The sequence below is a fragment of the Cetorhinus maximus genome, chromosome 12, assembly GCF_964194155.1.
Source record: "Cetorhinus maximus chromosome 12, sCetMax3.hap1.1, whole genome shotgun sequence".
In the NCBI taxonomy this organism is placed as follows: domain Eukaryota; kingdom Metazoa; phylum Chordata; class Chondrichthyes; order Lamniformes; family Cetorhinidae; genus Cetorhinus; species Cetorhinus maximus.
In genome coordinates this window covers 123,552,313-123,580,172 of record NC_135890.1, presented here as the reverse complement: position 1 = coordinate 123,580,172, position 27,860 = coordinate 123,552,313, and the positions used below count along the sequence as shown (strand labels likewise).

At 43.9% G+C, this 27,860-nt stretch overlaps 2 protein-coding genes across 9 annotated transcripts in view; one reads left to right on the top strand and one right to left on the bottom strand.

Moving 5' to 3' along the window:
* pitpnm2 (phosphatidylinositol transfer protein, membrane-associated 2) overlaps positions 1–5,627 on the top strand; it is a 314,925-nt gene extending 309,298 nt beyond the window's left edge. For all 3 annotated transcript variants that reach the window (XM_078554574.1, XM_078554573.1, XM_078554572.1), the window contains one exon: positions 716–5,627. In XM_078554574.1, coding sequence (XP_078410700.1) covers positions 716–1,039 — 324 coding nt within the window. In that variant the 3' untranslated portion in view covers positions 1,040–5,627. The remainder of the gene's footprint in view (positions 1–715) is intronic.
* A 1,687-nt stretch (positions 5,628–7,314) lies between these two features.
* On the bottom strand, positions 7,315–26,744 carry arl6ip4 (ADP-ribosylation factor-like 6 interacting protein 4). 6 transcript variants are annotated; one of them, XM_078554579.1, is made up of 7 exons: positions 26,045–26,162; positions 22,211–22,394; positions 20,145–20,224; positions 18,510–19,000; positions 17,224–17,341; positions 10,139–10,208; positions 7,315–7,494 (listed from the first exon to the last, which is right to left on the bottom strand). In XM_078554579.1, exons 4-7 carry the CDS (start codon positions 18,967–18,969, stop codon positions 7,435–7,437), a joined length of 708 nt encoding a protein of 235 aa, XP_078410705.1. In that variant the 5' UTR covers positions 18,970–19,000; positions 20,145–20,224; positions 22,211–22,394; positions 26,045–26,162; the 3' UTR covers positions 7,315–7,434. The 6 variants fall into 6 exon arrangements, with proteins under 6 accessions (XP_078410705.1, XP_078410707.1, XP_078410704.1 ...); XM_078554581.1 differs by having other exon boundaries at positions 22,283–22,394; positions 26,045–26,134; XM_078554578.1 differs by lacking the exon at positions 22,211–22,394 and having other exon boundaries at positions 26,045–26,744.
* Between the last annotated feature and the right edge of the window lie 1,116 nt (positions 26,745–27,860).

The following is a 27,860-nucleotide window of genomic DNA, read 5'->3' as shown; positions in this document are numbered from 1 at the left end:
TAGTGCCAGATCATCATTAACGTTCCCCAGGGCCTAAATTTAATGAGTCACCTAAAGGACGGCGCCATCAACACTGCTGCCGCTTTTCATACTGCACTGGTGTCAGCCTGGATTATGTACTCGAGACTCTTGAGTTGAACCCACAACCTGCCGATTTAGGGGCAAGGGTACTACCCATTGAACCAAGTGCTGTGGGCTATTTTTTTTTAACTAATTTTTCCTGTCACACAACTTAGGCTGATAATTCAGTGCAGCGCTGAAGGAGTATTACATTGTCAGAACTTCCATCTTTGGATGAGAAACTGGATGAGACATTAAACTGAGGCCTTACCTGTCCTCTCAAGTGGATGTAAAAAGATCCCATGGCACTATTCAAAGAAAACAGTGATGTTCTCCCTGCTTTCTTGCACCATTATATATCCTTCAAACAACATAATTAAAATAGGTTATCCTATCATTTACATAATTGGTAGCCATATTTCCTACATTTTAACAATGACTATACTTCAACTTGATTAGCCGTGAAGCACTTTGGGACGCTCTGGGTTGTGAAGTGGTATTGAATTGCTAGTCATTCTTATATGTGAGGTTTCTTGGCCTTATTTATTTTTTAAAGAGGTGGAATTTTCTGGACTTTGGCCATTTAATGAGTAGTGTTATATTTTCTTAAGGCCCAATCAAATGCATGTCTTGATAGATGTGTTGGCTTCTCTAGTTTTTATCAGATGGATATGCAGCACATCTATCCCAGCTGGAGTATAACCATCGATCAGGTCCTGCTAAAAGTAATTCCAGAATGGTACTGCGAAAGGGCAGCTTTGGGTTACCCAGCCATACAGACTTCCTGAGAAAAAGGAGCCACTTGCTGCGCACTATCTCCAGCCAGCAAACGGCATCCACACCTCCAAAACCAGAGCGGACACATAGCCAGTCTGACAGCGAGCGAGATCGAGACAAGGAGCGCAGTCAGAGGAGCATGAGCATCACTGCAGGATGCTGGGGTCGTCCAGGCGTGTCGAAACTGGAATCTGGCGTTTAACAGCAGCAAGATACCGGGAGGAGGTGGCAAATCGGCTTCAGGGCAATGGGTCGACATAGCAAATGAAAAATCTGCTGGTGACATAAGAATTGAAGCAAGCACTGCAGGTGAATGGGTACCATGGTGCTAACAAAAAGATACTGAAGATATGAACTCATTGTGTTTAGTGTCAACTGCAGGCCTTAACAATGCAGTGTTGCATTTGTGGAACACTAGCTGAAAAGTTAATCTTAACTCATAGAGATGTAGCTCAGACTTATAGATCCTGCTTAATTCTGCATCTTTTCTATTCAGGTTTTGGCAATGACTATTGTAAATAGCCATGCCTCCTGTTCACAGTAACACTGGTACCTTTAACTCACTAGGTTTCTGTTACAGACCAGATATTTTCCAAAAGTTTTCTGGAAATTCAGCAGGAACGTCACATAAGATTAGCTGTTATTTTTCATGCAGTTTAGCTTTAGTAACTTGATACTGTAAAACCTCAGTTTTTGCACTGATTAACTTTAGAATTGGAATTCTGTTACTATCTCGTGTCACTACATCATCCCTAGTAGTGCATGATATTTACTTAACATCAATGTCAGAGTAATCCTCTTGTGTGTAGACTGTAAAGGTGTGAGGATTCATCCAAGGCAGCTTGCCAAATTGCCTGAAATCGCAGGTTGAAACCGTCCACGTGAAAAAAATAAGCCGTGTTTAAAAAGAACTTTGTTTGTTGACTTGCTAATAAGAAACTTAATACCATCCAAAGGGACAGATCCATTTTTGCAGTGATGAAAGGTTAATTATAAATTAGATCTCATGCCAAATGTTAGGTAAATCAAATTCAAAGCTGGTGTTTCTGTGATAATCCATTTCCGTGCTTCATTTTCATTTTGAGGTCTGTTATCAGTTGAATTTGCATTTCACGGATACTGAAGTGCTGTGGTTCCAAATCAATACAGTCCCATCAATACACAGGACTGTGGTTTCCATTTGCATTGGAAGGAAGAGTGCAGCAGATGTAATAACAAATATAATGAAAAAACAAATGTTGGTCTTTAGCATTAAACAATGGTCATTAGTCAGGTATTCACTGACCCAGAGGGTCAGAGCAAGTGGGTTTGTTATCCTGTAGTTACAATTCCAGATGGTGATAGTTTAAAGAAAGTATGAACACAGAAGGAATTTCCCTGTTGAACAAAGATGCTAAATCAGCTGTTAGTTTTAGCTTCTTTGTGTTTTTTGGACAGTTTGATTTTTTGACGAGTTTGCATGTTCACACTGATACTTTATTTTACAGGTGCATAACTAATGCTTTGATTTTATTAGATGTGTCCCGAGAAAGCTACTCCGAGGTGCCAGTGCGCCATATGTGTATGTTCTTTTACTTAAGTAAGAAATGAGTTCTACATTGCTACAGGTTTTTGAGACAGTTGGCAGAATCCATTCATTGAGATCAAGTTTTGGAAGCAGGTCAACCCATGTGCTTCCAATAGTAATGAAAGCTCGAGTGGCTAGGAAGTCGGTAGTTCATTTCACTCGCCATATTTTAGTGTCTGAATTGTTTGTGTTGGGGTTGGGGGAGAACTGAAAGCTGTTAACCACCTTCCAATCCTTGAAAATACCTGACTCTCAATTTAGCAACTTTAAAGGAGAAGGAACTAACCTCAACATTCCTCACAACAAAAATGGATTCTGTTTCTCAATGGCATCACCATAGGTAATGACAGTGAATGTATTTTTCCCAAAAAATCTTTTTTTTTTAAAAACTGAGTAAATTTTCAATTCACAAAGCTTGCTCAGAGTAGTTTTCTGGTAATCTGTTAGGTTAATTTCCCTCTTTCATTGGGGTCCTTGCACCACTCACCACCTGCAGGCACCATCTAGGCAGCCTACTCCCAGTCTCTGTCAGTGTTTCTTTGAAATCAGCCTTCAGGAAGTGGATGAGTGAGTTTAATGGAACATTCCCTCAGCTCTGTACTGTGTTGGGGAAGGAAGGGACATGATTGTGTGCAGGACTCATTTGCACCATTCTGCACTGAGACATTTCACTATAACTGCACTTAATCCCACTTAACCCACCTGGAATAGTTTCAGTTTAATTAATAGTTGTTATGCTTTCCTGTTACAGAAAGCTTTATCCATTTATTTAATATTAGATGCCAGTACATATACTAGATTGACCTGAATGATTAAATCATTAAAAGGCATGTGGTGGAACTGAAATGATTTTTGGCAAATCCTAAATTCAACACACAAGAAAGTTAAACCATGTAACGGATACACTCTGCAGGGGGATGTTGAAAATGTTCTGTAACAAATATTGTGTGTAGATAATGTAAAGCAAGATATGTAAATGTAGGTTTAAATAAGGCAAGAAGTATTTATTTGTGTAGATAAACTGCAAGAGGTGACAAATCCTTCAGATTTTATTAATATTTGGAACATAGAATTTTGTTTTGAACGTTATATATAAAATTGTTTTATGGACCAAGAATAATTTTACTGCCATTGCACAAGTGCAATACACAACCACTATTCATAATTGGTAATCATAGCATTGACAATCAATGTAGTGGACTGGAATAAGTGTGACCTTTTGGTGACTCCAGGTTAAAGCATTAATTCTCTTCCTCCTTCTAGAGATAAGGAACTGGTATCTTCTTGAGTTTCAGACAATAGATCTGATTTTTATATAGAACTAGAATTTACAACCCAATGTGGTCATGTGACAATCCAAAGCTTCCAAGATGAGCCCTGCTGAATGACCGCTGCACTGTATGCAGTTTGCACTGGATAGCAGCTTCCTTTGCTTTTAACCAGAGAGAGCTTGTTGTAATAGGTTAGTTTAGGTTCCTTGTACAATAATTTGAGATGTAGATTTTTTTCATTCTGAAGCTGTTAGGTCCTTGTTATGAAGCTGCAAAATTCCACTGGTCCCAAAGACTGAAGCAAGTGCCAAATATTTTTGTTTATACAGGTATTGGATCCTGTATTAGGAAGCTAGTGACTGGATGTGTACTGGATACGGGGATTTTTCCGAGATTTTGAGTCCTGGGCTAGGGTTTGGGAGAATAGGATAACTTAAAGGCGGACTGCTTTCTCTGCTGAGCTGGACCTAGCTGTGACAGGGAAAGCAAGGGACGAGGGGCGGTCCAGCCAGGCTTCCATCGTTAATCCCGGACCCAAAGAGCAGGGGATCAGCGCGGCACGATGCAGATATAACAAAGAGAAATGTCTGCTGGGGATTGTAGTTTCCAGGGCAGGACTTGGTTTTCGTGTCCTCCTGGATTTTGGGATGCTGAGTAAGGGGTCCGGGACCTGTATTTCATTCTGAGGGAGAGAAACGTCTAAGGAGGGACCATGATCAGAGTTTACTTCATTTCCTATCTCCCCTTCCTCTACAAGTCAGACATTGAACACATGGTGCCACTGTCACTTTGACCCTGTGTAGACTCCTAACCGACTGAGTTTAGAAGATTCAGAAGTCTGGCTTGATTCTGCATTGTAACTGTCAGAAGTGGTGGATGTGCCCTTGTTGTGAACCCAACAGAGATGCACATTCAGATCTCCATCATCAAACATACTAGATACACATCTGGCACTTGTACTGTTATACTAGCAGAACGACACTACATGGGGCGCAGCAGCATTTGGCACCGATGAAGACCGTGATTTCATTGAATTTTACTGCGTTCTCCCACAACGCTCTTATGTAGAGATACTGATTCTTAATTCCCAGTATCAGTACAAATTATAGCACATGTATTTTTCCACACAATTTTGAGTTAATTCCAAATCACAAAGCCTGTTTATTGCACTGATATTTTGATTTAAAGCCCTGTACAGTTGTAGTTGATGCTGAGGGCTGCTTGAAAACTGTAGTTAGCCATTCAATGTTTAATTACCTTAACCTCAGCTTAATTTATTTACAATAAAGCTGCATGTAGCATTGCTACAGAAACAGGTTATAAGACTATTATACTGACCAGTAGCTCAGTATAAATGTCATCCAGTCCTGAGCAATGCATGGCAGACAAACACAGTGTACAGGTTTGTAGTGTTCTTTACAACTCACCAAAAGGTCACTAATAAATCCAGCCGCACCCCTTCACAAACGTGTGAACACTTGGTTGTCTTGCTGATGAAAGGTAAGACAACTTGCTGCATTTAAGCATTAGCTGCTGAAGCCTCACGTCCTCTGTTCTGTGCATGATCCATGGATATATTGATAACTTTGACAGTAATTTTTTATTCAGAAGTGTTTGTTATATTTTATTTATAGAAATGTTACATATAAACACAAGTTAACTATTGCAACTAAAGTTGTGTACAATTTGTTTGACCTGTTAAATAGCTGAGCACCCCAAATTAATTAAAGACTACATTAGATTTAATCTGCTGGCCCTGGGTCTCCATTCCTTAGATTTTAGTTCAGTGTAAGTGTGTAGAGTAGAGAGAGAAGTTTTGAGGTGTTCACTTGTATGTAACACTCCACACTTGCACAAACTTCTACTTCTGGCTGTTGTCCTGCATTGTTATGCCTGGGTGTGCTTTTGTGCATAATTGTATGTTCTATGGATTAAATGAAAATGGGACAGCATTACTTTTCTTTGTGTTTTATTTATTACTTCTGATCGCGATGCTGACTAATTAAGAAACAAATTTAACCAGCAGTACACTGTAGGTGGGGATAACTGAGAGCCTGATTTCAGCATGATATTACTGAAGTTAAAGAAGATCGCAATGAAATGGGAGTTTTATAGATGACTGAGTAAATGGCTGATTATTTTAGTCCAATGTAAAAAGTCAAAGATGTTTGAATAAGCTTTCAATGGGGAAAAATCTTTGGCTCTGACATTGTAACATGGAGCTCTGATATTTGGTAGTCACTGTAACTGTCGCATCCAGAGGCTCCTGATTGATTCAATTAAGTTCTAATTACACATCTCCTCCCCCGGACTCAGGATTGTTGATTCAAGCCCCATTCCATGGATTTGATCACAAGATTTTGATTGATGCTTCACTGTCACCCTAAGGGAGTGCTGCACTGCCAGTGGTTGCATCACGGAGTTGGCTGAGGGACAATTATTCTGGATGTGGTTTATTCAGTGTTCTGCAAGGAAATTGCCAAGAAAAAGCACTAACAGGTTTACAGAGGGTTTCAAATCCTCAGGATGTCCCAGTAACTTCTAAACGTAGTCCCCTTGTTTTATAGGTGAACATGGCGGCACGATTTGTGCAAACTAGGCTTGGGGGAGACGGTGACATAGTGGTAATGCCACTGGACTCATAATCCCGAGGGCAAGGCCAATGCTCTGGGGAAACAGGTTCAAATCCCACCATTTAAAATTTAATTAATTGAAAGCTAGTGTCAGTAATGATGACTGTGAAACTATCATCGATTGTTGTAAAAACCCATCTGGTTCACTAATGCCCTTTAGGGAAGGAAGCTTGGCCTACATGTGACTCCTGACCGACAGCAATGAGGTTGACTCTTAAGTGCCTTCTGAAATGGCCTAGCAAACCAATCAAGGACAATTGGGGATGGGCTTTGCCAGCGACACCCACATCTCATGAAAGAATAAGAAAAAATTCACATATGCTGCCAAATCTGATGAGTTTTTCCAGCATTTTCTGCTTTTAATTCAGATTTCCAGCATCTGCAGTATTTTGCTTTTAGCTCAATCTCAAAACACACACTGGTTCACTAATTGGAAACTTGTATAGCCAAACCCACACCAACTTGGTTGCCTTTGAACTACCAAGCCACTTACTTAGTTGTATTAGGGATGGGCAATAAATGCCAGTCACGTCCACATCCCAAGAGTGAATTTAAGGAAGTACCTTCAACTTGTCACTGCTTTCTTATGGACACCACTGAGGTGGATCCAGACTTTGTCCTATACCAAGCAGGAAGGATCACTGGTCGACCTCCCTTCTCTCACACAAGGATTCCTGTCAAGTCATTGTAACTTGTTCTTTCTCCCCCCCACCACTGCCCAGTAGAAAAGACAATGCATCGTACAGGGCTTTGCAATTAATCACCACAGCAATATGACATCTCCATTGTTCTTCCTAATCACTTCAAGTAATTACCTCGCAACATCCCGGGGGTGTGGGGGGTAATTTCACCCATTGGGTTTACTTAAAGCATCTGCATCCGTATGATTCACTATTAGCTTGTAATTCAATGTAAAACTGAACAATCAGCACAACTAATTTCAGTGACTGATTACGGTGTCATTAGGAAGACGAAACTTGGCATGTCTTTTACAACACAAACAATATAATTGCAACACAATTTATTAAAAGCTAATGAAAAGTCATCCTTAAATACAAGCTGTGATTTAGAATGATTTGTTTTTTGAGTTGAAAACTTCAGTAATCCCAAAGGCTTTCAGCTCCTGTCACCTTTGATTTAGGCCCATTCTCACCTGGAAAGTGAACCCGTCACCCATCGTCGCAAGCTGCAAAACCAAAAAGTTATCATTAGGTTGGCGAAGCTGGGGTTGTTCCCCTTGATGTAGAAGAGATTGAGCTGTGAAAGATTATGACAGGGTTAGATAAGGTAGAGAAAGACTGTTCCCATTAGCTGATAATACAAAGACCAGGGACACAACTTTAAGATTCTGGGCAAAAGGTGCCAGAGGGATGTGAGGAAGAATTTTCTTTACACAATGAGTGGTAATGACCTGAAACTTGTTGCCTGCAAGTGTGTTGGAAATAGAGACAAATAATTTCAAAATAAAATTGGAAGGACAATTGAGGAAAATAAATTTGCAGGGCTACAGAGAGAGATCAGGGCCATGGGACTGACTGGATTGTGTTAGAAAGCCACCATGGAATCACTAGGCCAAAAGACTGACTTCTGTGCTCTAATGATGCTATCATCATGAGTAGTGGTATTGTCACTGGAACGGTAATCTGGAAACCCAAGGATAATGCCCTGGGGACCTGGGTTTGAATCCTGCCAGGGCAGATGGTGGAATTCGAATTCAATAAAAATCTAGAATTAAAAAGTCTAATGACCATGAAACCATTGCCGATTATCATAAGAACTCATCTGGTTCACTAATGTCCTTTAGGGAAGGAAATTTGCTGTCCTTATCTGGTCTGGCCTATATGTGACTCCAGACCCACAGCAACGTGATTGGCTCTTAAATCCCCTCTGAACAAGGCCAATTTGGGATGGACAATAAATGCTGGTCATGAACGAATTAAAAAAAAACAAAACCAATCTAGAGCGGAGCTGAATTATTTAATGGTTTCTTTTTATATCTCATTGATGTAATTAATGATGACAGACCTGAGATCTGGTGACTATTAACCTCAGAGCAACAAAGCCCAAGAGAAAATTGGATTCAACAAAACTGACATGTTTTATCCCTAGAATTCCTAGCTGGAAGATTCCAGCTGTGTCTTTTGAACCCTCACTATCCTTGTCTCTCATAGACACACACATACCCTTACATAAACATACCCACAGACCCCTACACACACACACACCCCCCAACCGTACACCATTACACACATACCTGTGAATATACATACATTCATTCTCACAAAATCCCTAAATAAACACACACATGCGTGAGCTTCTAATCTGTCTCCCTGACTCCTGTCTATGAGAAAAACATCATCTTTAAAATGGGAGGATGGGGTTTGATCTAGTGAATTTTACTGGCATTAAAAGGCCATTTGGCCCACTGCAGCTATGCTGGTGTTCTCAGCTCTTTTACAATACATTTTGAAAGCTTCCCTTTTAAAAGCTCTTATGTATTTAGCTTCCCCAACTCTTTCCAGTCCATGCATTCCATGTCCTAACAACCTGCATCAAAAATTCTAACTACTCCTGTTCTCATGGTCCTCTGGTTATTGACTTGTAAACCAGTGGAAATAACTTCTTTTTACTTCATTAAAACCCTTCATAATTTTGAATCCATCTATCAGATCTCGTAATCTTCACTGTTGTAATGAAACAGCCCAGTTTCTCTTGCCCCTTATCCTTGATAATAAGCATCCTCTGCATGGTTTTGGCATCCTTCCTAAAGTAGGAACTTAAAATTGGACCCAGTATCCTAATTGCAATCTAACCAATAATTTTTATAGGTTTAGCATTCCCTTCTTGTTTTCATATTCAATGCCCCATAGGATTCAATTTTTAATAACTTTAGCAATTTGTCCTGACATCAGAAAATAAAGCGATGTGATTCTCATGGAAAATCTTCAAACTTAAAGAGACCTAAGGATTCTCTAGTGTCTTAGAACAAACACACTGTTAGCACTATAGGTGTATCTCTTTGGGCAGTGTCTGCACGGTGATTATTCACCTGAGGAAATATTTTTTCTCTATCTACCTTATTGAATCCCTTACCATTTTAAACAGCTCTATTAGATCAATCTGAGATTAAATCAGATCATCTCAATCTTCTAAATTAAAAGGAATACAATCCTAGTCTATGCAACCTGTCCTCATAATTTAACTTTTTAATCCTGTTATCATTCTGGGGAATTTCTGCAGCAACTCCTCCCAGGCCAAGATGTCCTTTCCAAAAGAAATTTCCACTCGGGTTTACGTGTCCTCACCCCCCAAAAGGCTGTGGATACTGAGACCGATAGATTTTTGTTCGCTAAGGATGACAAGGGTCAGGGAACCAAGGTGAGTGAATAGAAGGAATAGACCAAATGGCGGAGCAGATGTGAAGGGCTGAATGAGCTCCTCCTGTATCACAGCTGCATAATAAACAGGGTTCGTTGACTGGTTGGGAGAGCAGACCTCCAACCCTCCCTCCATCTGACATATTTACTGGAGGGCAAGGTTTGTTAAGCGCTACTTTGGAATAAAGAAATGAAATTTCCTGCAGCAGCCAACACACCTCTGGACAAGGACAGAATAAGGAATGTATTTGTGGGAATGTTTTTAGCTAATTCCATCCCAGAATCTGACTAGAGGATACCCAATGGGAAATGTTACTATAAAATTACAACAGAGTTTAAAGAAGAAAACAAATCAGCTCTCTGAAACCAGTTTCTGTCATGTGGTTACAGTGTGATCATCAAAATCTGACTCAAAATATTCTTCAGGACAATTCAAACTTGGAACATTTTTACCTTATTTATTTCTTTGTGTCTGTCTCTGCTAACAATTTCTTCCAGGACTTCACCATCACCTTTAATAATCCTGGAAAGTCAGTTAAAATGCAAGTTAACATGTTTTTGTAATTTTTAGTCTTTTTAATAATCTAAAAGTAATAAAATCAATATTGTTACCACTGTTGAAAACTATCAAAAAAGCCTTTACTCTGTAAAACCGTAGATCTGTTTATGGAGTAATTGAATGCTCACAGCTCAGAAGGCCAGAAATATGCTTTCAGTTGCTTTTCTTTATCAATCAAGTTTAATACTTGTGGCTATCTGATATGTGTAGGAGTGTCACATGCTGCTGCATAAGCAACAATAATTCCTCCCTCACTGTTCTATTCTGTTGTACTGTGTGTTAGCTGTGGTTCAGTTGGTAGCACACTCACCTCTAAGTCACAAGGTTCTGGGTTCAAAACCCACTCCAGGACTTGAATTCAAAAATCTAGGTTGATACAATGCAGTACTGAGGGAGTGCTGCACTATCAGAAGTGCCGTTAAACTGAGGCACTATATGTCTGCTTGGGTGGATGTAAAAAAAATTCCATGGCACTGTTTCAAAAAAGAGCAGGGGAGATCCTGGCCAATATTTATCCCTCAATCTACCTGGTCATTATCATATTGTTGTTTGTTGTACTCAAAATTAGCTTTATTTATTCTTTCATGGGATGTGGGTGTCCCTGGCTAGGCCAGCAGTAATTTTTTTTATTCATTCACGGGATGTGGGCTTCGCTGGCTGGGGCAGCATTTATTGCCCATCTCTAGTTGCCCTTGAGAAGGTGGTGGTGAGCTGCCTTCTTAAATCGCTGCAGTCCATGTGGTGTAGGTACACCCACAGTGCTGTTAGGGAGGGAGTTCCAGGATTTTGACCCAGCGACTCTGAAGGAATGGCGATATATTTCCAAGTCAGGAAGGTGAGTGACTTGGAGGGGAACTTCCAGGTGGTGGTGTTCCCATCTATCTGCTGTCCTTGTCCTTCTAGATGGTAGCAGTCATGGGTTTGGAAGGTGCTAACGAAGGAGCCTTGGTGAATTCCTGCAGTGCATCTTGTAGATGCTACTGTGTGTCGGTGGTGGAGGGAGTGAATGTTTGTGGATGGGGTACCAATCAAGTGGGCTGCTTTGCCCTGGATGGTGTCAAGCTTCTTGAGTGTCGTGGGAGCTGCACTCATCCAGGCAAGTGGAGAGTATTCCATCACACTCTTGACTTGTGCCTTGTAAATGGTGGACAGGCTTTGGGGAGTCAGGAGGTGAGTTACTTGCTGCAGGATTCCTAGCCTCTGACCTGCTCTGTAGCCACAGTATTTATATGGCTAGTCCAGTTCAGTTTCTGGGTAACCAGTTGCCAGTTACCAGTGATGGTAATGCCATTGAACATCAAGGGGCGATGGTTGGATTCCTCTTGTTGGAGATGGTCATTGCCTGACACTTGTGTGGTGTGAATGTTACTTGCCACTTGTCAGCCCAAGCCTGGATATTGTCCAGATCTTGCTGCATTTGGACATGGACTGCTACAGTATCTGAGGAGTCACAAATAGTGCTGAACATTGTGCAATCATCATTGAATATCCCCACTTCTGACCTTATGGTGGAAGGAAGGTCACTGATGAAGCAGCTGAAGGTGGTTGGGCTGAGGACACTACCCTGAGGAACTCCTGCAGTGATGTCCTGGAGCTGAGATGACTGACCTCCAACAACCACAACCACCTTCCTTTGTGCTAGGTATGACTCCAACCAGCGGAGAGTTTTCCCCAATTTCCAATGACTCCAGCTATGCTAGGGCTCCTTGATGTCACACTCGGTCAAATGCTGCCTCGATGTCGAGGGCAGTCAGTCTCACCTCACCTCGGGAGTTCAGCTCTTTTGTCCATGTTTGAACTGAGGCTGTAATGAGGTCAGGAGCTGAGTGACCCTGACAGAATCCAAACTGGGCATCAGTGAGCAGTATTATAACCAAGCAGTTGGTAAAGCTGAATTATTTTTAAAAATCCCAGTGGGAAACTTAAAATTATAGGCTTTGACAGCTGTTTAAAGTGTTATGTTTGAGATGCAACTCTAAATTCAGGAATCAGACCACCAGTTCTCGAGAGGTTTTATATGAAACTAAATGCAACATTTCATTAAGTTACACACATACATGGCTACAAACTACTACCAGCATAACTTTTAACAAATTCCCAAACTAATCTCCACTGAGGCAACAGCAACCCACAGAATTTTAAGCAGACACCAGGCAAAGTATTTTCACTGTACAAATTCAAAATGAGGTTCCTTTCACTTTGGCCCCAGTGGAGCCAGTTGGAGGCTTACAGCTGTTTTGATCTTACATTGCCTCTGCCCTGCACACACGAAAACTGCTGAACTTATACCTAGTACAACTCATTGATGGTAAATTCTCATTGTATCACCAGCCTCTTCTGACAATAAAACCCCTTTCATAGCACCAATTTTATCTGCTCACTAAGTGCCAGATTTCACCCCACTTGAATGCTCTATTCAAAAAATTGCAAACGCACTCTACCTCCTTTTTACATCTCGAAACTGCTACACATCAAAGCACCCAGACTAGCTGGCTTTAATCCAATTAATACACATCCACAGACTAAACATCTATTTTAAAAGAAACATATTTTCCAATAATATATATATTAATAGCTTCATGACAAGCAGGTTATTGCTAAGCAAGTGCCGCTTGATAACACTGTTGATGACCCCTTCAGGTACTCATTTCCCATCCCTACTTGGCCTTGAGAAGATAGTGAGCTGCTGCCTTGAACACCCACAGTGCTGTTAGGGAGGGAGTTCCAGGATTTTGACCCAGTGACAGTGAAGGAACGGAGATATATTTCCAAGTCATGGTGCTGTGTGACTGTCGTGTTTCCTGCATTACATCAGTAACAACAATTCATTGGCTGAAGACGCTTTGTGACAACTGGTAATTGTGATAGTATAAATGCAAGTCTTTTTTTCCATTCCTGTCACAATAATGTTTCAAGTTGCCTATTAGTGGCCGCATTCGAACTCTGTGGAGTGAAGCAGTGATATCACCTGCGTTCATTGATCAGGATTCACTGCAATGAGTGGTGTGGTGTACAGTGCCACCAAGTGCAAGCACTGAGTTATTACAATTCCTCTGGCATCTACATGAGAATGTGGGGTTCAACTATTTCCTTCAGCTAATTTCCTCGTATCACTTAAATACAAACATACGAAATAGGAGCAGGATAGGCCATTTAGCCCCTCGAGCCTGCTCCGCCATTCAATAAGATCATGGCTGATCTGTTTGTTTCAAATTCCACATTCCCATCTACCCCCAATAACCTTTGATTCCCTTGCCTAACAAGATTCTATCTACCTTCGCCTCCACCACCTTCTGAGGCAGAGAGTCCCAAAGTCGCACAACCCTCTGAGAGAAAAAAATTCTCCTCACCTCTGTCCTAAAAGGGCGACCCCTAATTTTAAAACAGTGCCTCCTAGTTCTGGACTCACCCACAAGAGGAAACACATCTAACTTGACGAGATCGTTCAGGATCTTGTAAACTTCAATCAAGTCACCCCTTGCTCTTCTAAACTCCAGTGGAAACAAGCCCAGTCTGTCCAACCTTTCCTCATAAGGCAGCTTTCTCTTTAGACTTCATGAAGGGAGGGAGGAACTTGGGAAAATTACAGTCACTAGGGAAGTGGTATTGAGCAAATAGTTGGGGCTGCAGGCTGACAAATCCCCAGGTCCGATGGACTTCACTCTAAGGTCTTGAAAGAAGTGGCTAGTGAGATAGTTGATGCACTGGTTTTAATTTTCCAAAATTCCCTAGATTCAGGGAAGGTTCCATGAGGTTGGAAATAGTAAATATAACTCCTTTATTCAAAAAGGCAGGGAGACAGAAAGCAGGAAACTATAGTCCTGAAGATGTTATAGCAGATCACTTCAAAAAATTCAAGGTAATCAGGCAGAGTCAACATGGTTTTGTGAAAGGGAAATCATGTTTGACCAATTTATTGGAGTTCTTTGAAGGAGTCACATGTGCTGTGGATAAAGGGATGTGCTGTACTTGCTTAGATTTCCAGAAGGCATTTGATAAAGTGCCACATCAAAGGCTATTGTGGAAAATAAAGGCTTATGGTGTAGGGGGTAACATATTGGCAATGGATAGAAGATTGGCTGGCTAACAGGAAGCAGAGAGTTGGTATAAATGGATCTTTTTCTGATTGACAGGATGTGACGAGTGGTGTGCCACAGAGATCAGTGCTGGGGCCTCAATGTTTCACAATTTATTTTAGACAAAGGGACCGAAGGAATGGTGGCTAAATTTGCTGATGACACACAGGAAGGTAGGAAAGTAAATTGTGAAGAGGACAGAAGGAGGTTACAAAGTGACATAGAGAGGTTAAATGAGTGGGCAAAGATCTGGCAAATGGAGTATAAGGTGGGCAAATGTGAAATTGTTGATTTTGGCAGGAAGAATAAAAAAGAAGCATATTATTTAAATGGTGAGAGATTGCAGAGCTCTGACACTCAGAGGGATCTGGGTGTCCTAGTGCATGAATCACAAAAGGTTAGTATGCAGGTACAGCAGGTAATTAGGAAAGCTAATAGAATGTTATAATTTATTGTGAGAGGAATTGATTACAAAAGTAGGGAGGTTATGCTTCAGCTGTTCAGGGCACTGGTGAGACCACATCTGGAGTACTGTGTATCGTACTGGTGGTCTCATTTAAAGAAAGATGTAAGTGTGTTAGAAGCAGTTCGGAGAAAGTTTACTAGACTAATACCAGGAATGGGTGGGTTGACTTGAGGAAAGGTTGGACAGGTTAGGCTTGTATCCACTGGAATTTAGAAGAGTAAGAGGCAACTTAACAGAAACCTTTAAGATCCTGAGGGATCTTGACAGGGTGGATGTGGAGAGGATGTTTCCTCTTGTGGGAGAATCTAGAACTAGGGGTCACTTTAAAAATAAGGGGTCACTCATTTAAGACAGAGATGAGGGGAATTTTTTCTCTGAGGGTTGTGAGTGTTTGGAACTCTGCTTCCACTGCCTTTTGAGGAAGAGAATTTGAATATTTTTAAGGCAAAGCTAGATAGATTCTTGATTAACAAGGGGGTGAAAGGTTATCGGGGGTAGGAGGGAATGTGAAGTTAAGGTTACATTCAGATCAGCCATGATCTTATTGAATGGTGGAGCAGGCTCGAGGGGCCGAATGGCCTACTCCTGCCCTTATTGTTCGCAAACATTTTAAACTGGCAGGTTGTTAATTTCACAGGGCAAGGAATCCCACACTTGTCGGGTTTCCACTCTGAAGCCAATGATCTTCCCTCCTGACCCGCATTGTGGGTGTACCTACACCACGGTTCAAACAAGTGAGTTCACCACCACCTTCTCAAAAGGGCAATTAGTGATGGGTGATAAACACCACCCTGGCCAGTGATGCCTACATCCCACAAATTATTTTTTTTGAAACTTATTTAGCAAAATTGGGCAGGATCCTGGAATATGATTCAAGAAACATGGAATCAAATTGTAAGTTCACTTATTCAGCTGCTGTTATCCAAGAGTCAAACTGCAGCAGCAAAGCCTGAACAAATTATTCGAATGATCGAAACCCATTACTGTCACTTTCTTTAGTGTACTCCTCTGTGTTTCTTGTTCTGTATAATCTAGAGGCAGTGTATAAATTTTACATTGCAGATTTTGTGTGTGCTGCAACCTCACTGCAACATTGATCACAAGTCTGAATTATAAGGTAATGTCATTACTGCAGACACTTTATAAAATAATTTACAATGAGTTAATAAATTCTATAAACTACATATTATGAATGTAAGTGGAACTTTATAAAGAACTTTCATTTATATAGCGCCCTTCACAACCTCAGGATCAAAAGCACTTTACAGCCAATAAAGTACATTTGAAGTATAGCCACTGTTGTAATGTATTGATTGTAAGATAAAAGTTTGCTAAGATACCGGGGAGAACTCCTCTGTTCTTCGAATAGTTGCTGTGGGAGATACTACATCCACCCGAGAGGGTAGATGGGCTTTGGTTTTAAGTCTCACCCCAGAGAGCCCTCCTCAGTACCGTTTTTGGGAGTGCTAGCCAAGATTCTGGGCACAATTCTCTGGAATGGGACTTTCTGACTTGAGAATTGTGTGCTACCCACTAAGTCACAGCTGATATCTATTTGTCTTCAGGTCACTACTGATGGGATTCGCACCACCCTATCTAGCTCATCTGGATAACAGTACATAAAACATAAGAGAAACAAGTTTTATTCAAAGTATTCGCTATTCAATTTTCAAAAAAATACATACACAAAAATATGTTACTTGATTTGTTTTCAAATGCCAGATTTTTCTGGGGAGACATGTGCTGTGATATCACTAGCATCCAGAGTGACTCCTGTGGAGACGATGACAGATGTGATTTTGAGTCAGCCTCGAGCTGATATGAAGCTGTCTAACTCTGACAGCTTACTACGATGGTCTGAGGTCACAACATGCACTGTGTTTAGTGCAGTTGCACCAAATGCCATCTTATCATTGATGTTATCGTGAGTCTTCAAAAAGATTTGAAGCTTTAAAGTCTTGGGGATAATTTGATGAACATCCATTTGTGAATACAGAAGATAGTTTGAAAGTATCTGCCATAGATTTAATTAAATTTCAATTTATTTTATTGTCTTATTTCCTATCATTTGACTCTCTCTTTCCTCCGTTCTAATGGATCTATTTATTGGAGGTTGGGTGAATAACCAAGCACGTCAGTCAGAATCTGAAGAAATTAAAATTTTCAGGTGAGATATTGAGTCAGAATTTAACTGGTATTTATTTGAACACACTGACAGACTAAACCATACATATATTTGTATATTTGCATTAATCTTTACACAACTAAACCTTTAAGTAGTCAGTGTTAGTGCTGCTCTGGCATTCTCAGTATAGCACAGTAAAATGGGTTTTAAAGTGAACTGATGTTGGTATGATGTAGTTTGTACTGAGAAGCTTGTTAATCTTCCAAACCTCCCAAGTAAAATGTGTGCACATTAGGTTAATCCAGACTGTACCTTGACCTGCCAGTCTCTGGATCCACCACTCGACGAATAACACTTTGCCTGGCATCCCATTCTTCCCTTGTCATTGGTCGCATGGCCTGAATTCGAGCTTTCTGTTCATCTGTAATGGCTGAAAGGTTGGTATGTTACAGCAAGATACACGTGTGTGTGGTAGTGAGGCATGCACGTGATATAACTCTGCTGCCCTTTTCACTATCCCTACTTTAAAGGAAGACTGGAAAAATGTCACACAACATTTGAGTTTCTCACCACTGGGTGAGGTGTCAGTACTTTGTGACAGAAGAGAAACATTAAACTCTGAACAAGAGGGAAAGGGACGGGTTTGGAGGATTCTGAATGCGGAAAGGGAGGTGGATAATTACAGGCAATTATAAGATGGCTATAGTACTAACTTCTGTTAATTCTCTTTTATTCACCTGTGGGATGAGCTGCTGGAAAGAGCAGCATTTGTTGTCCTCCGGTAGTTGCCCTGAGAAGCTGGTGGTGAAGCACCAACTTGAACCACTAGCAGTTTGACACAATTGGGGGGCTTGTTCAGTTACTTCAGAGCACAGTTAGTCAACAATGATGGTGTGGGACTGGAGTCACTGAGGTCCTCAGGGGAGAGGAATGCATGTTTCCTTCCCTAAAAGAGTGAACCTGGAATCAATTCTCAGGCTGCCCTGGTAGGTTTTGCCCTCATGCTCTCGGGATTATCCATCCAGTAACACCACCTAGTGACCCCCCTGTTACAGTCACAGTTTGTTTTTTGTTACTGATGTTGCACCGACTGCCTCCGAGCTTTCTCCTCTTCCAGGGACGAGATTGGAGGTTCTGTGAATTTCTCTGAAACTGATCAGGAACTTTCCTGCCACCTTTTACTCTTCCCTTCAGTCAGAGGCACTCGCTATTGTACAGCCCTCTCTCCCTCTTGGTGTGTACCTCTCTCTCTCTCTCTTCCCCGCTCTCTCGCTCCTTCTTTGGGAGCTCAGCCAAGAACTGATCAAACATGTGGCTGTTGAGAGTTGAAGCTGGGCAGTGTAGAGACATTTCTGAAATTGGAATTTGTTGTCACCATTGGGGATTTGGTGCATTTAAAACAGAAACAGAATCCAAGAACAGTGCGGGTTCAACTTAGACGAGTCTGAGCTCCATCTCAATCAGTTACGATGTGTGTGTGTGGGAACACATTACTGCAGAAATGAATTCACCTTTTAATACTTGCCCAATTTTAACTCCTAAATCTTTTAAACAAATAAGAATGGAAGCTCCAGAGGCTTCAGTGAACATGGTGTTACCTATCTCCGTCTGCTGCTCCTCCAAACGCCCAGTCATTCCCTCAGTTGGAGTCCTCGTATCCAGGGGCGTTTCACTCTTCATCTTCATTTTCTTCTTCAGTTTCTTTTTCTCCTTTTTCCTTTTCTTCTTTCTCTTTCTGTCTTTGTTTTTCTTTTTTTTCAAACTGTGACTCCTTTTTTTACGCTTTTCTTCCTCTGATGACAGATGTGAAGAAGATGAGGAACTAGATGAGGAGGATGAAGAGGGCGAATTATGGTTCCTTTTAACTTTATGCTTTTGTGTTATTCCCTCGACCTTGCTTGGTGCAGGTGCTGAGCCTTGGGAATGTCTATGAGAAGCTGATAGACTTTCGCTGCTGCTCCGTTTCCTTTTCCTCTTTTCCTCTTTTTTTTTGACTTCACTTCTTGATCCATGTTCACTCCCGCTTCGCAAATCCTCCCTCGAACGACTGCGACCCATTTTTGTTTGTTCCAAAGATTATATAAAACATCTAAAAGAAACACATTGCAGTATCAGTCACCTCCTCATTTTGTAATACATTTTAAAGAACAGGTATCCAAATCCAGCATTGCACGATTCTGACTGCATGTTAGTGAAATATTCACCATCTTCACAAACCAGCAGTTTATCAATGTCACGTAGAAAAACCAGATACCAAATGTTAACAGCCTCAAAGAATCCCCATCATCATTCAGCAAATTAATGATATGTTCCTGAACCAAGGAGTAGAGTAGAAATGAAAAGAGATGATACTCAGTCAGGCACCAGTTAGACGTTTACTGCTGTAGGGTGTACAGTGCGAGTCATCAAACTGGGAGGGTGTTTAGCGATCAGTCCTGGCTCAGTGAGTAACACTCTGACCTCAGAATCAGGTTTGGGTGCAAGTCCCATCCAGAGGCTTGGACACATAATCCAGGCAGACACGTTAGTGCAGGCCTGAGGGAGCACTGCTCTGTTGGATGAGACATCCTGTCTGCCCCCTCATATGGATGTAAAAGATCTCACATTATCTGAAGAAGGGGAGCTCCCCCCAGTATCCTGCCTAATCCCTCAACCAACATCACATAACCAGGCTATTGGTCATTATCACGTTGCTGTTTGTGAGGGCTTGCTGTGTACAAATTGGCAGCTGTGCTTCCTACGTTACATCAGTGTGTACACTTATAACGCACTGGCTGACAAGTGTTTTGGGATGTCCTGAGGCCATGAAAAGCACTGTGTAAGTTAAGGTTTTACCTTTTTTAAAATTGGTAAAGGTGGTGAACACTCCCATTCTGATGATAGAACAGAGTCCAAATTATCCACCACGGGAAATGTGTAAGGATGGGTTTCATACATTGCCCCATACCCTGGTCCTTTGGTCTAACAGTACATTGGTGTTGTAGTGTTGCTGTATTGCTAAATCTGGATTATAAACAGAGTTGGATGGAGAGACATGACTCCCCATCACACTGGGGTCACAACAGTGTGATCCCTCAGCAACTGGGATATTCCCATCAAAGCAGCATTGGCTACAGTGATTAGTGACATATTCTACAATTCAGGCTCCAAACTCACATCTCCTTCCATTCACAGCCCCACAATAAGGCCCACGTCACAGATTTGGAAGAGGTTGTATAATCCAATTTCCATACCTGCAGTAAATTCACAAAAGCTTCACTCTCTTTGCTGTACCTGGTGTAACTGCGATGTTAGGAAGGTAGACAGGCAAGGGCTGGAAGTGAAGCAAATATTATAACTGAGCCAATCCAATTATTGACATTTTGGAAGTGTGGTACATAGGAATTGCTGCATTGAAGGTTTGTACAAAGTTCTGTGTCCAATAGTATTGATCCCACACTATAGGACTTACCAGGTTGGTTTGAAACACAACAATTTCAAAGTAGAGATAAGAGGAGTCTTCAACGACAGGAGCAGCTACTGCTGGTTATATGACCATCAGAGCCTCCCTTCTCTAATACTCAGTACTTGGAGCGATGACAGTCAATAGCGCTGACTCTACTTTGCTAAGCACGGAGCGAGCCTTGAGGACTCAGCAAGTTACTGTACTTGTATCTAATCAAATGAATATCATGTATATTCTCCACTGGTTGGAGTCATACCTAGCACAAAGGAAGATGGTGATGGTTGTTGGAGGTCAATCACCTCAGTCCCAAGGCATCACTGCAGGAGTTCCTCAGGGTAGTGTCCTCGGCCCAACCATCTTCAGCTGCTTCATCAACAACCTCCTTTCCAACATAAGGTCAGAAGTGGGGATGTTCGCTGATGATTGCACAATGTTCAGCACCATTCGTGACTCCACAGGTACTGAAGCAGCCCATGTCCAAATGTGGCATGTAGCATTCATGCCACACAAGTGCCAGTCATTGACCATCTCCAATGATAGAGAACCTAACCATCGCCCCTTGACATTCAATGGCATTACCATTGCTGAATCCACCACTATCAACATCCTGGGGGTTACCATTGACCAGAAACTGAACTGGGCTAGTCATACAAATACTGTGACATAAGGCTACTTAATAAGAGTCCATGGTGTTGGGGGTAGTATATTAGCATGGATAGAGGATTGACTAACTAATAGAAGACAAAGAGTTGGGATAAAGGGGGCATTTTCAGTATGTCAACCTGTAACTGGTGGAGTGCCACAGGGGTCAGTGCTGGGACTACAATTGTTTACTATATTAATTACTTGGATGAGGGAAGTGAATGTACTATCGCCAAGTTTGTGGATGACACAAAAATAGGTGGGAAGGCAAGTGGTGAGGATGACACAAAGAGTCTACAGAGGGATATAGACAGGGTTAAATGAGTGGGCAAAAACATGGCAGATGGAATATAATGTGGGGAAGTGTGAGGTTATGCACTTTGACAGGAAGAATAGAGAAGCTGAATATTATGTAAATGGAGAAAGACTGAAGAAAGCTGCAGCACAGATGGATTTGGGGGTCCTCGTGCATGAATCCCAAAAACTAGCATACAAGTTCAATAGGTAATAGAGAAGGCAAATAGAATGTTGGCCTTTATTTCAAAGGGAATGGAGTATAAAAATAGGGAAGTCTTGCTAAAACTATACAAGGCACCAGTTCGACCACACCTAGAATAGTGTGAACAGTTTTGGCCCCCTTATCTAAGGAAAGATATATTGGCATTGGAGGCAGTCCAGGGAAGGTTCACTAGATTGATCCCGGGTATGGAGGGATTTTCTTATGAGGAGAGGTTGAGTAGGTTGGGCCTGTACTCATTGGAGTTTAGAAGAATGAAAGGCGACCTTATTAAAAGATAAAAGATTCTTAGGGGGCTTGACAGGGTAGATGCTGAGAGGTTGTTTCCCCTTGTAGAAGAATCTATGACCAGAGGGCATAATCTCAGAGTAAGGGGGTGCCCATTTAAAACAGAGATCAAGAGGAATTTCTTCTCTCAGAGGGTAGTGAGTCTGTGGAATTCTTTACCGCAGAGGGCTGTAGAGGCTGGGTCGTTAAGTATATTCAAGGCTGAGATAGTCAGATTTTTAATCAGTAAGGGAATCAAGGGTTATGGGGAAAAGGCAGGAAAGCGGAGTTGAGGATTATCAGATCAGCCATGATCTCATTGAATGGTGGAGCAAACTCGATGGGCCGAATGGCCTACTTCTGCTCCTACGTCTTATGGTCTTAAGAGAGCAGGTCAGAGACTGGGAATTCTGCAGCAAGTAACTCACCTCCTGACTCTCCAAAGTCTGTCCACCTTACAAGGCACAAGTAAGGAATGTGATGGAATACTCCCCACTTGCCTGGATGAGTGTAGCTCCCACAACACTCAAGAAGCTCGACACCGTCTAGGACAAAGTAGTCCCGCTTGAATGGCACCACATCCACAAACATTCACTCCCTCCACCACTGAATCTAGGGAATTTTGGAAAATTAAAACCAAAGCATCAACCGTTTCACTAGCCACCTCTTTTAAGACCCTTGGGTGAAGTCCATCAGGACCTGGGGGTTTGTCAGCCCAAAACTCCATCAGTTTGCTCAGTACCACTTCCCTTATGATTGTAATTTTCTTGAGTTCCTCCCTCCCATTTCCCACTCTCTCTCTCTCTCCCCCTCGTTTCCCACTCTGTCTCTGTCCCCAGAGCCTGGACTCCTTCCTGACAGTTTGCAGAGGCTGAGCCTGTTTCACAGGGGGGCCGTGGAAGGAGCCAGAGGGAGGTGGCACTCCCTCCCCACCATCCCGCCCCCTCCAACCCCAGGTTACCCGTGCTTCGCCATCAGATCAGTGGCCGACAGTTTCCAGTCCCTGTCCTGTGCTCCTACTCCCAGATCCTGGATCTCACTCTCTCCCCACAGCTGGGCCTCTGGTCACTGCAGTGGTGGCTCCGGCACCAGAAAATGGTGGCGGCAAGTCCAGGGGTCAGTGTGGTGAGGGCGGAGCCAGGGGTTAGTGTGACGAGGGCGGAGCCAGGGGTCAGTGTGACGAGGGCGGAGCCAGGGGTCAGTGTGACGAGGGCGGAGCCAGGGGTCAGTGTGACGAGGGCGGAGCCAGCGGTCAGTGTGACGAGGGCGGAGCCAGGGGGTCAGTGTGACGAGGGCGGAGCCAGGGGTCAGTGTGACGAAGGCGGAGCCAGGGGTCAGTGTGACGAGGGCGGAGCCAGGGGTCAGTGTGTTGAGGGCGGAGTCAGTGGTCAGTGTGACGAGGGCGGAGTCAGTGGTCAGTGTGATGAGGGCGGAGTCGGTGGTCAGTGTGACGAGGGCGGAGCCAGGGGTCAGTGAGACGAGGGCGGAGCCAGGGGTCAGTGTGACGAGGGCGGGGAGGTTGGGGCTGGGGGGAGGGGCTGGGGGGAGGGGCTTGGGGGAGGGGCTGGGGGGCTTGGGGGGGCGGGGCTGGGGGGTGAGAGTACTGTATCTATCAATCTGGGATGGTAATGGGTTAGAATAAACTAGGAATAGTGCTGAATATTCACAGGGAGTTTCTGATTTAACAAAATTTTAAGAGACCTTAATATCTTTTCTGCACAATCCTAAACTGCACAACATCACATATTCAAAAACATTCCACCACAGCAGGTCATTCAGCCCTTCATGGATGTGTTAGTATAAAAGCGGAAAATGCTGGAAATTCTGCTTCATTATCTCGCTTTGGTTATCAATGGGAATTGAGCAGCTCTAGCAGCATCGATGGAGAGGGAGAAACAGCGTTAATGTCAGATCAATAACCTTTCATCAGAACTGTTCTGATGACAGGTCACTGACCTGAAATGTTGACTTTGTTTCACTCCACACACATGTTACCTGACTCACTGAATATTTCCAGCACGTTCTGTTTGCATTCCAGGTTCGCATACATCTTTTATAAGGATGTGTTTGTATTTTGTTCAACATCCCACCCAGTCTAATCCCACTCTCCTGCATACAGACTGTACCCTGTAATATTTTGTTTGTAGCACTCTTGCCTGAGTCAAAAGATTGTGGATTCAAGTTCCAATCCAGAACATGAACACAAATGTTCAGACTGACACTTCAGTCAAGTACTGAGGGAGCGCTGCACTGTCGGAGGGTCAGTACTGAGGGAGCGCCGCACTGTCGGAGGGTCAGTACTGAGGGAGCGCCGCACTGTCGGAGGGTCAGTACTGAGGGAGCGCCGCACTGTCGGAGGGTCAGTACTGAGGCAGCGCCGTACTGTCGAAGGGTCAGTACTGAGGCAGCGCCGCACTGTCGGAGGGTCAGTACTGAGGGAGCGCCGCACTGTCGGAGGGTCAGTACTGAGGGAGCGCCGCACTGTCGGAGGGTCAGTACTGAGGGAGCGCCGCACTGTCGGAGGGTCAGTACTGAGGGAGCGCCGCACTGTCGGGGGGTCAGTACTAAGGGAGTGCTGCACTGTCAGAGGGTCAGTACTGAGGGAGTGCTGCACTGTCAGAGGGTCAGTACTGAGGGAGTGCCGCACTGTCGGAGGGTCAGTACTGAGGGAGTGCTGCACTGTCAGAGGGTCAGTACTGAGGGAGTGCTGCACTGTCGGAGGGTCAGTACTGAGGGAGTGCTGCACTGTCAGAGGGTCAGTACTGAGGGAGTGCTGCACTCTTTGAGCTTCAGTATTGAGGGAGTGCTGCACTGTCAGAGGGTCAGTACTGAGGGAGTGCTGCACTGTCAGAGGGTCAGTACTGAGGGAGTGCTGCACTGTCGGAGGGTCAGTACTGAGGGAGTGCTGCACTGTCGGAGGGTCAGTACTGAGGGAGTGCTGCACTGTCGGAGGGTCAGTACTGAGGGAGTGCTGCACTGTCGGAGGGTCAGTACTGAGGGAGTGCTGCACTGTCACAGGGTCAGTACTGAGGGAGTGCCGCACTGTCGGAGGGTCAGTACTGAGGGAGTGCCGCACTGTCGGAGGGTCAGTACTGAGGGAGTGCCGCACTGTCAGAGGGTCAGTACTGAGGGAGTGCCGCACTGTCAGAGGGTCAGTACTGAGGGAGTGCCGCACTGTCGGAGGGTCAGTACTGAGGGAGTGCCGCACTGTCGGAGGGTCAGTACTGAGGGAGTGCCGCACTGTCGGAGGGTCAGTACTGAGGGAGTGCCGCACTGTCGGAGGGTCAGTACTGAGGGAGTGCCGCACTGTCGGAGGGTCAGTACTGAGGGAGTGCCGCACTGTCGGAGGGTCAGTACTGAGGGAGTGCCGCACTGTCGGAGGGTCAGTACTGAGGGAGTGCCGCACTGTCGGAGGGTCAGTACTGAGGGAGTGCCGCACTGTCAGAGGGTCAGTACTGAGGGAGTGCCGCACTGTCAGAGGGTCAGTACTGAGGGAGTGCCGCACTGTCAGAGGGTCAGTACTGAGGGAGTGCCGCACTGTCAGAGGGTCAGTACTGAGGGAGTGCCGCACTGTCAGAGGGTCAGTACTGAGGGAGTGCCGCACTGTCAGAGGGTCAGTACTGAGGGAGTGCTGCACTGTCAGAGGGTCAGTACTGAGGGAGTGCTGCACTGTAGGAGGGTCAGTACTGAGGGAGTGCTGCACTGTCAGAGGGTCAGTACTGAGGGAGTGCCGCACTGTCAGAGGGTCAGTACTGAGGGAGTGCCGCACTGTCGGAGGGTCAGTACTGAGGGAGTGCTGCACTGTCGGAGGGTCAGTACTGAGGGAGTGCTGCATTGTCGGAGGGTCAGTACTGAGGGAGTGCTGCACTGTCGGAGGGTCAGTACTGAGGGAGTGCTGCACTGTCGGGGGGTCAGTACTGAGGGAGTGCTGCACTGTCGGGGGGTCAGTACTGAGGGAGTGCTGCACTGTCGGGGGGTCAGTACTGAGGGAGTGCCGCACTGTCAGAGGGTCAGTACTGAGGGAGTGCTGCACTGTCAGAGGGTCAGTACTGAGGGAGTGCCGCACTGTCGGGGGGACGAGTCTTTCCGATTCGATGTGAAACCGAGGCCGGATCTTTCTACAGTTTTTATTATTTTGAAGGGGGGGCGATTTCTGGTGATATTCGGCCCATCCTGAACCTGCTATCCCTTGTCCTAGTCCCGGGTCTGATCCGGTTCCCTCGTGAAGTTGATGTTTTGGGGCCGGAGGGTTTTATTTTTACCTCAGTCTCCGCTCCAGTTGTTGTTGTTGTTGTTGTGGTTCCACATCCTGCTCCGTCCCCCGGCCCCTTCCGGTTACCCAGATGTGTCACAGCATTTTGTGTTCGTCCGGAAACCCAGCCCCGGAGCGACGCGGCCCGTCCCCACCCCCATCACTCCAGCAGGAGGGGAACTTTCCTAATGTCCAAACATCATTCAAGTGGAATTAAAACAAATATTGAGTGTTTGCATCATTTTAGATTGTACCTCGTTACAAATACCATTTGTATATATTTTCAACAGTAGCATTCATGTCCTCAGGCCTTCTCTCAACGAAATAAATAATTTTGAAGGGTCATCACTGCAGGAATAATTGTTGCCAACTCTGGTTTGGCTTATTCCGGGAGACTTGATCATGTGCCATTTGCCCACTTTTTGCCAATGTTACTGCAGTTGCTTTGCTGCAGTGTCTCATAACACCAAATAACAAACAAAAATATGTGATAAAGGCAAAATGCTGCAGATGCTGGGAATCTGAAACAAAAACAAAAAGTGCTGGAAAAACTCAGCAGGTCTGACAGCGTCTGTGGAGAGAGAAACAGAGTTAACGTTTCAAGTCCGTGTGACTCTTCATCAAAAAATATTTAATTTTTTCATTTACGAAATTAATAATTTATAAATCAAAAGAACATAAATGGACAGAAACATTTAAGGAAATGTAACAGCGCTCAGGAGACCACTTCACCATTCCAGTCCAAAGGGAACTAGTGGGGAACCCAAGTTGTAATGGAGCAGCCAATGTAGTGGCAGCCAATTTGTCTCCAGCAAGACCCACAAACATGGGGGAGGTGGTGGCAAAGTGGTATTGTCACTGACAGACCCAGGGTAATGCTCTGGGAACCTGGGTTGAAATCCCACCACAGCACTTGGTGGAATTTGAATTCAATAAAAATCTGGAATTAAAAGTCTGATGATAACCACAAAACCATTGTCATAAAAACCCATCTCTTTCACTAATGCCCTTTAGGGAAGGAAATCTGCTGTCCTTACCTGGTCTGGCCTACTTGCGACTCCATACCCACCCTCTGAACAAGGGCAACTAGGGATGGGCAATAAATGCTGGCCGAGCCTGGGACGTCCACATCCCATGAACAATTTGAAAAAACAGCTTTGAAATACTCTTGTGAGACGATGGCTTGCATCTTGGTGGTCAACTCTGTGTTCAACATCACAGGGTGGGGCTCAGGACCACACACTAAAATCTCATCTCTGCTGCATTTGCTGCAGAGGAAGACAGTGAACTGAGAAGATGCATGATTCACTGGCCTCTGTTTTCTCTCAGCCCTCTTCTTGAACAGCTGAACTTTTTGTTTCTGCTCGTCTCTTCCAATAGGTCAACCTCCAGAAGTCACAGCTGTTAGCGATTGTTTCCCAAATGTCAGTGTCAATATCCACCATCATCATATTTTGTTTGCAAGTATCCTTGTAGCAGAGGTATCTCTGTCCAGCAGGCTGTAACCCAGAGGTCAGTTCACCATACAGAAGGTATTTGGGTATACCTCCGTCATCTGATGAACATGGCTGAGCCAGCGCAGACTTCGTTGGCTTTGCAATATGTGTATATTGATGGAATGAACACATTCCAGGGCCCCTGAGTTGGTGACCTTGTCCTGCCAAGAGATGCCGAGGATGCGTCTGAGACAGCGAGGGTGGAAACTGTTCAGCCTTTTCTCTTGCCTGGAATATGTTGTCCAGGTCTCACCTCTGTAGAGGAGTGTACTGAGGATGCAGGCTTGGTAGATTCACAGGTTGCTGTTGTTCCAAACTCTCTTACTCAGC

Coding starts and splice junctions, on each gene's coding strand:
- arl6ip4 (XM_078554578.1), bottom strand. CDS start 18,969: ATGGGTCGCAGTCGTTCGAGGGAGGATTTGCGAAGCGGGAGTGAACAT. Junction 17,342..18,509: donor GGAGCAGCAGACGGAGATAG/GTAACACCATGT, acceptor CCAACCTTTCAG/CCATTACAGATGAACAGAAA. Junction 7,495..10,138: donor GACACAAAGAAATAAATAAG/GTAAAAATGTTC, acceptor TTGGTTTTGCAG/CTTGCGACGATGGGTGACGG.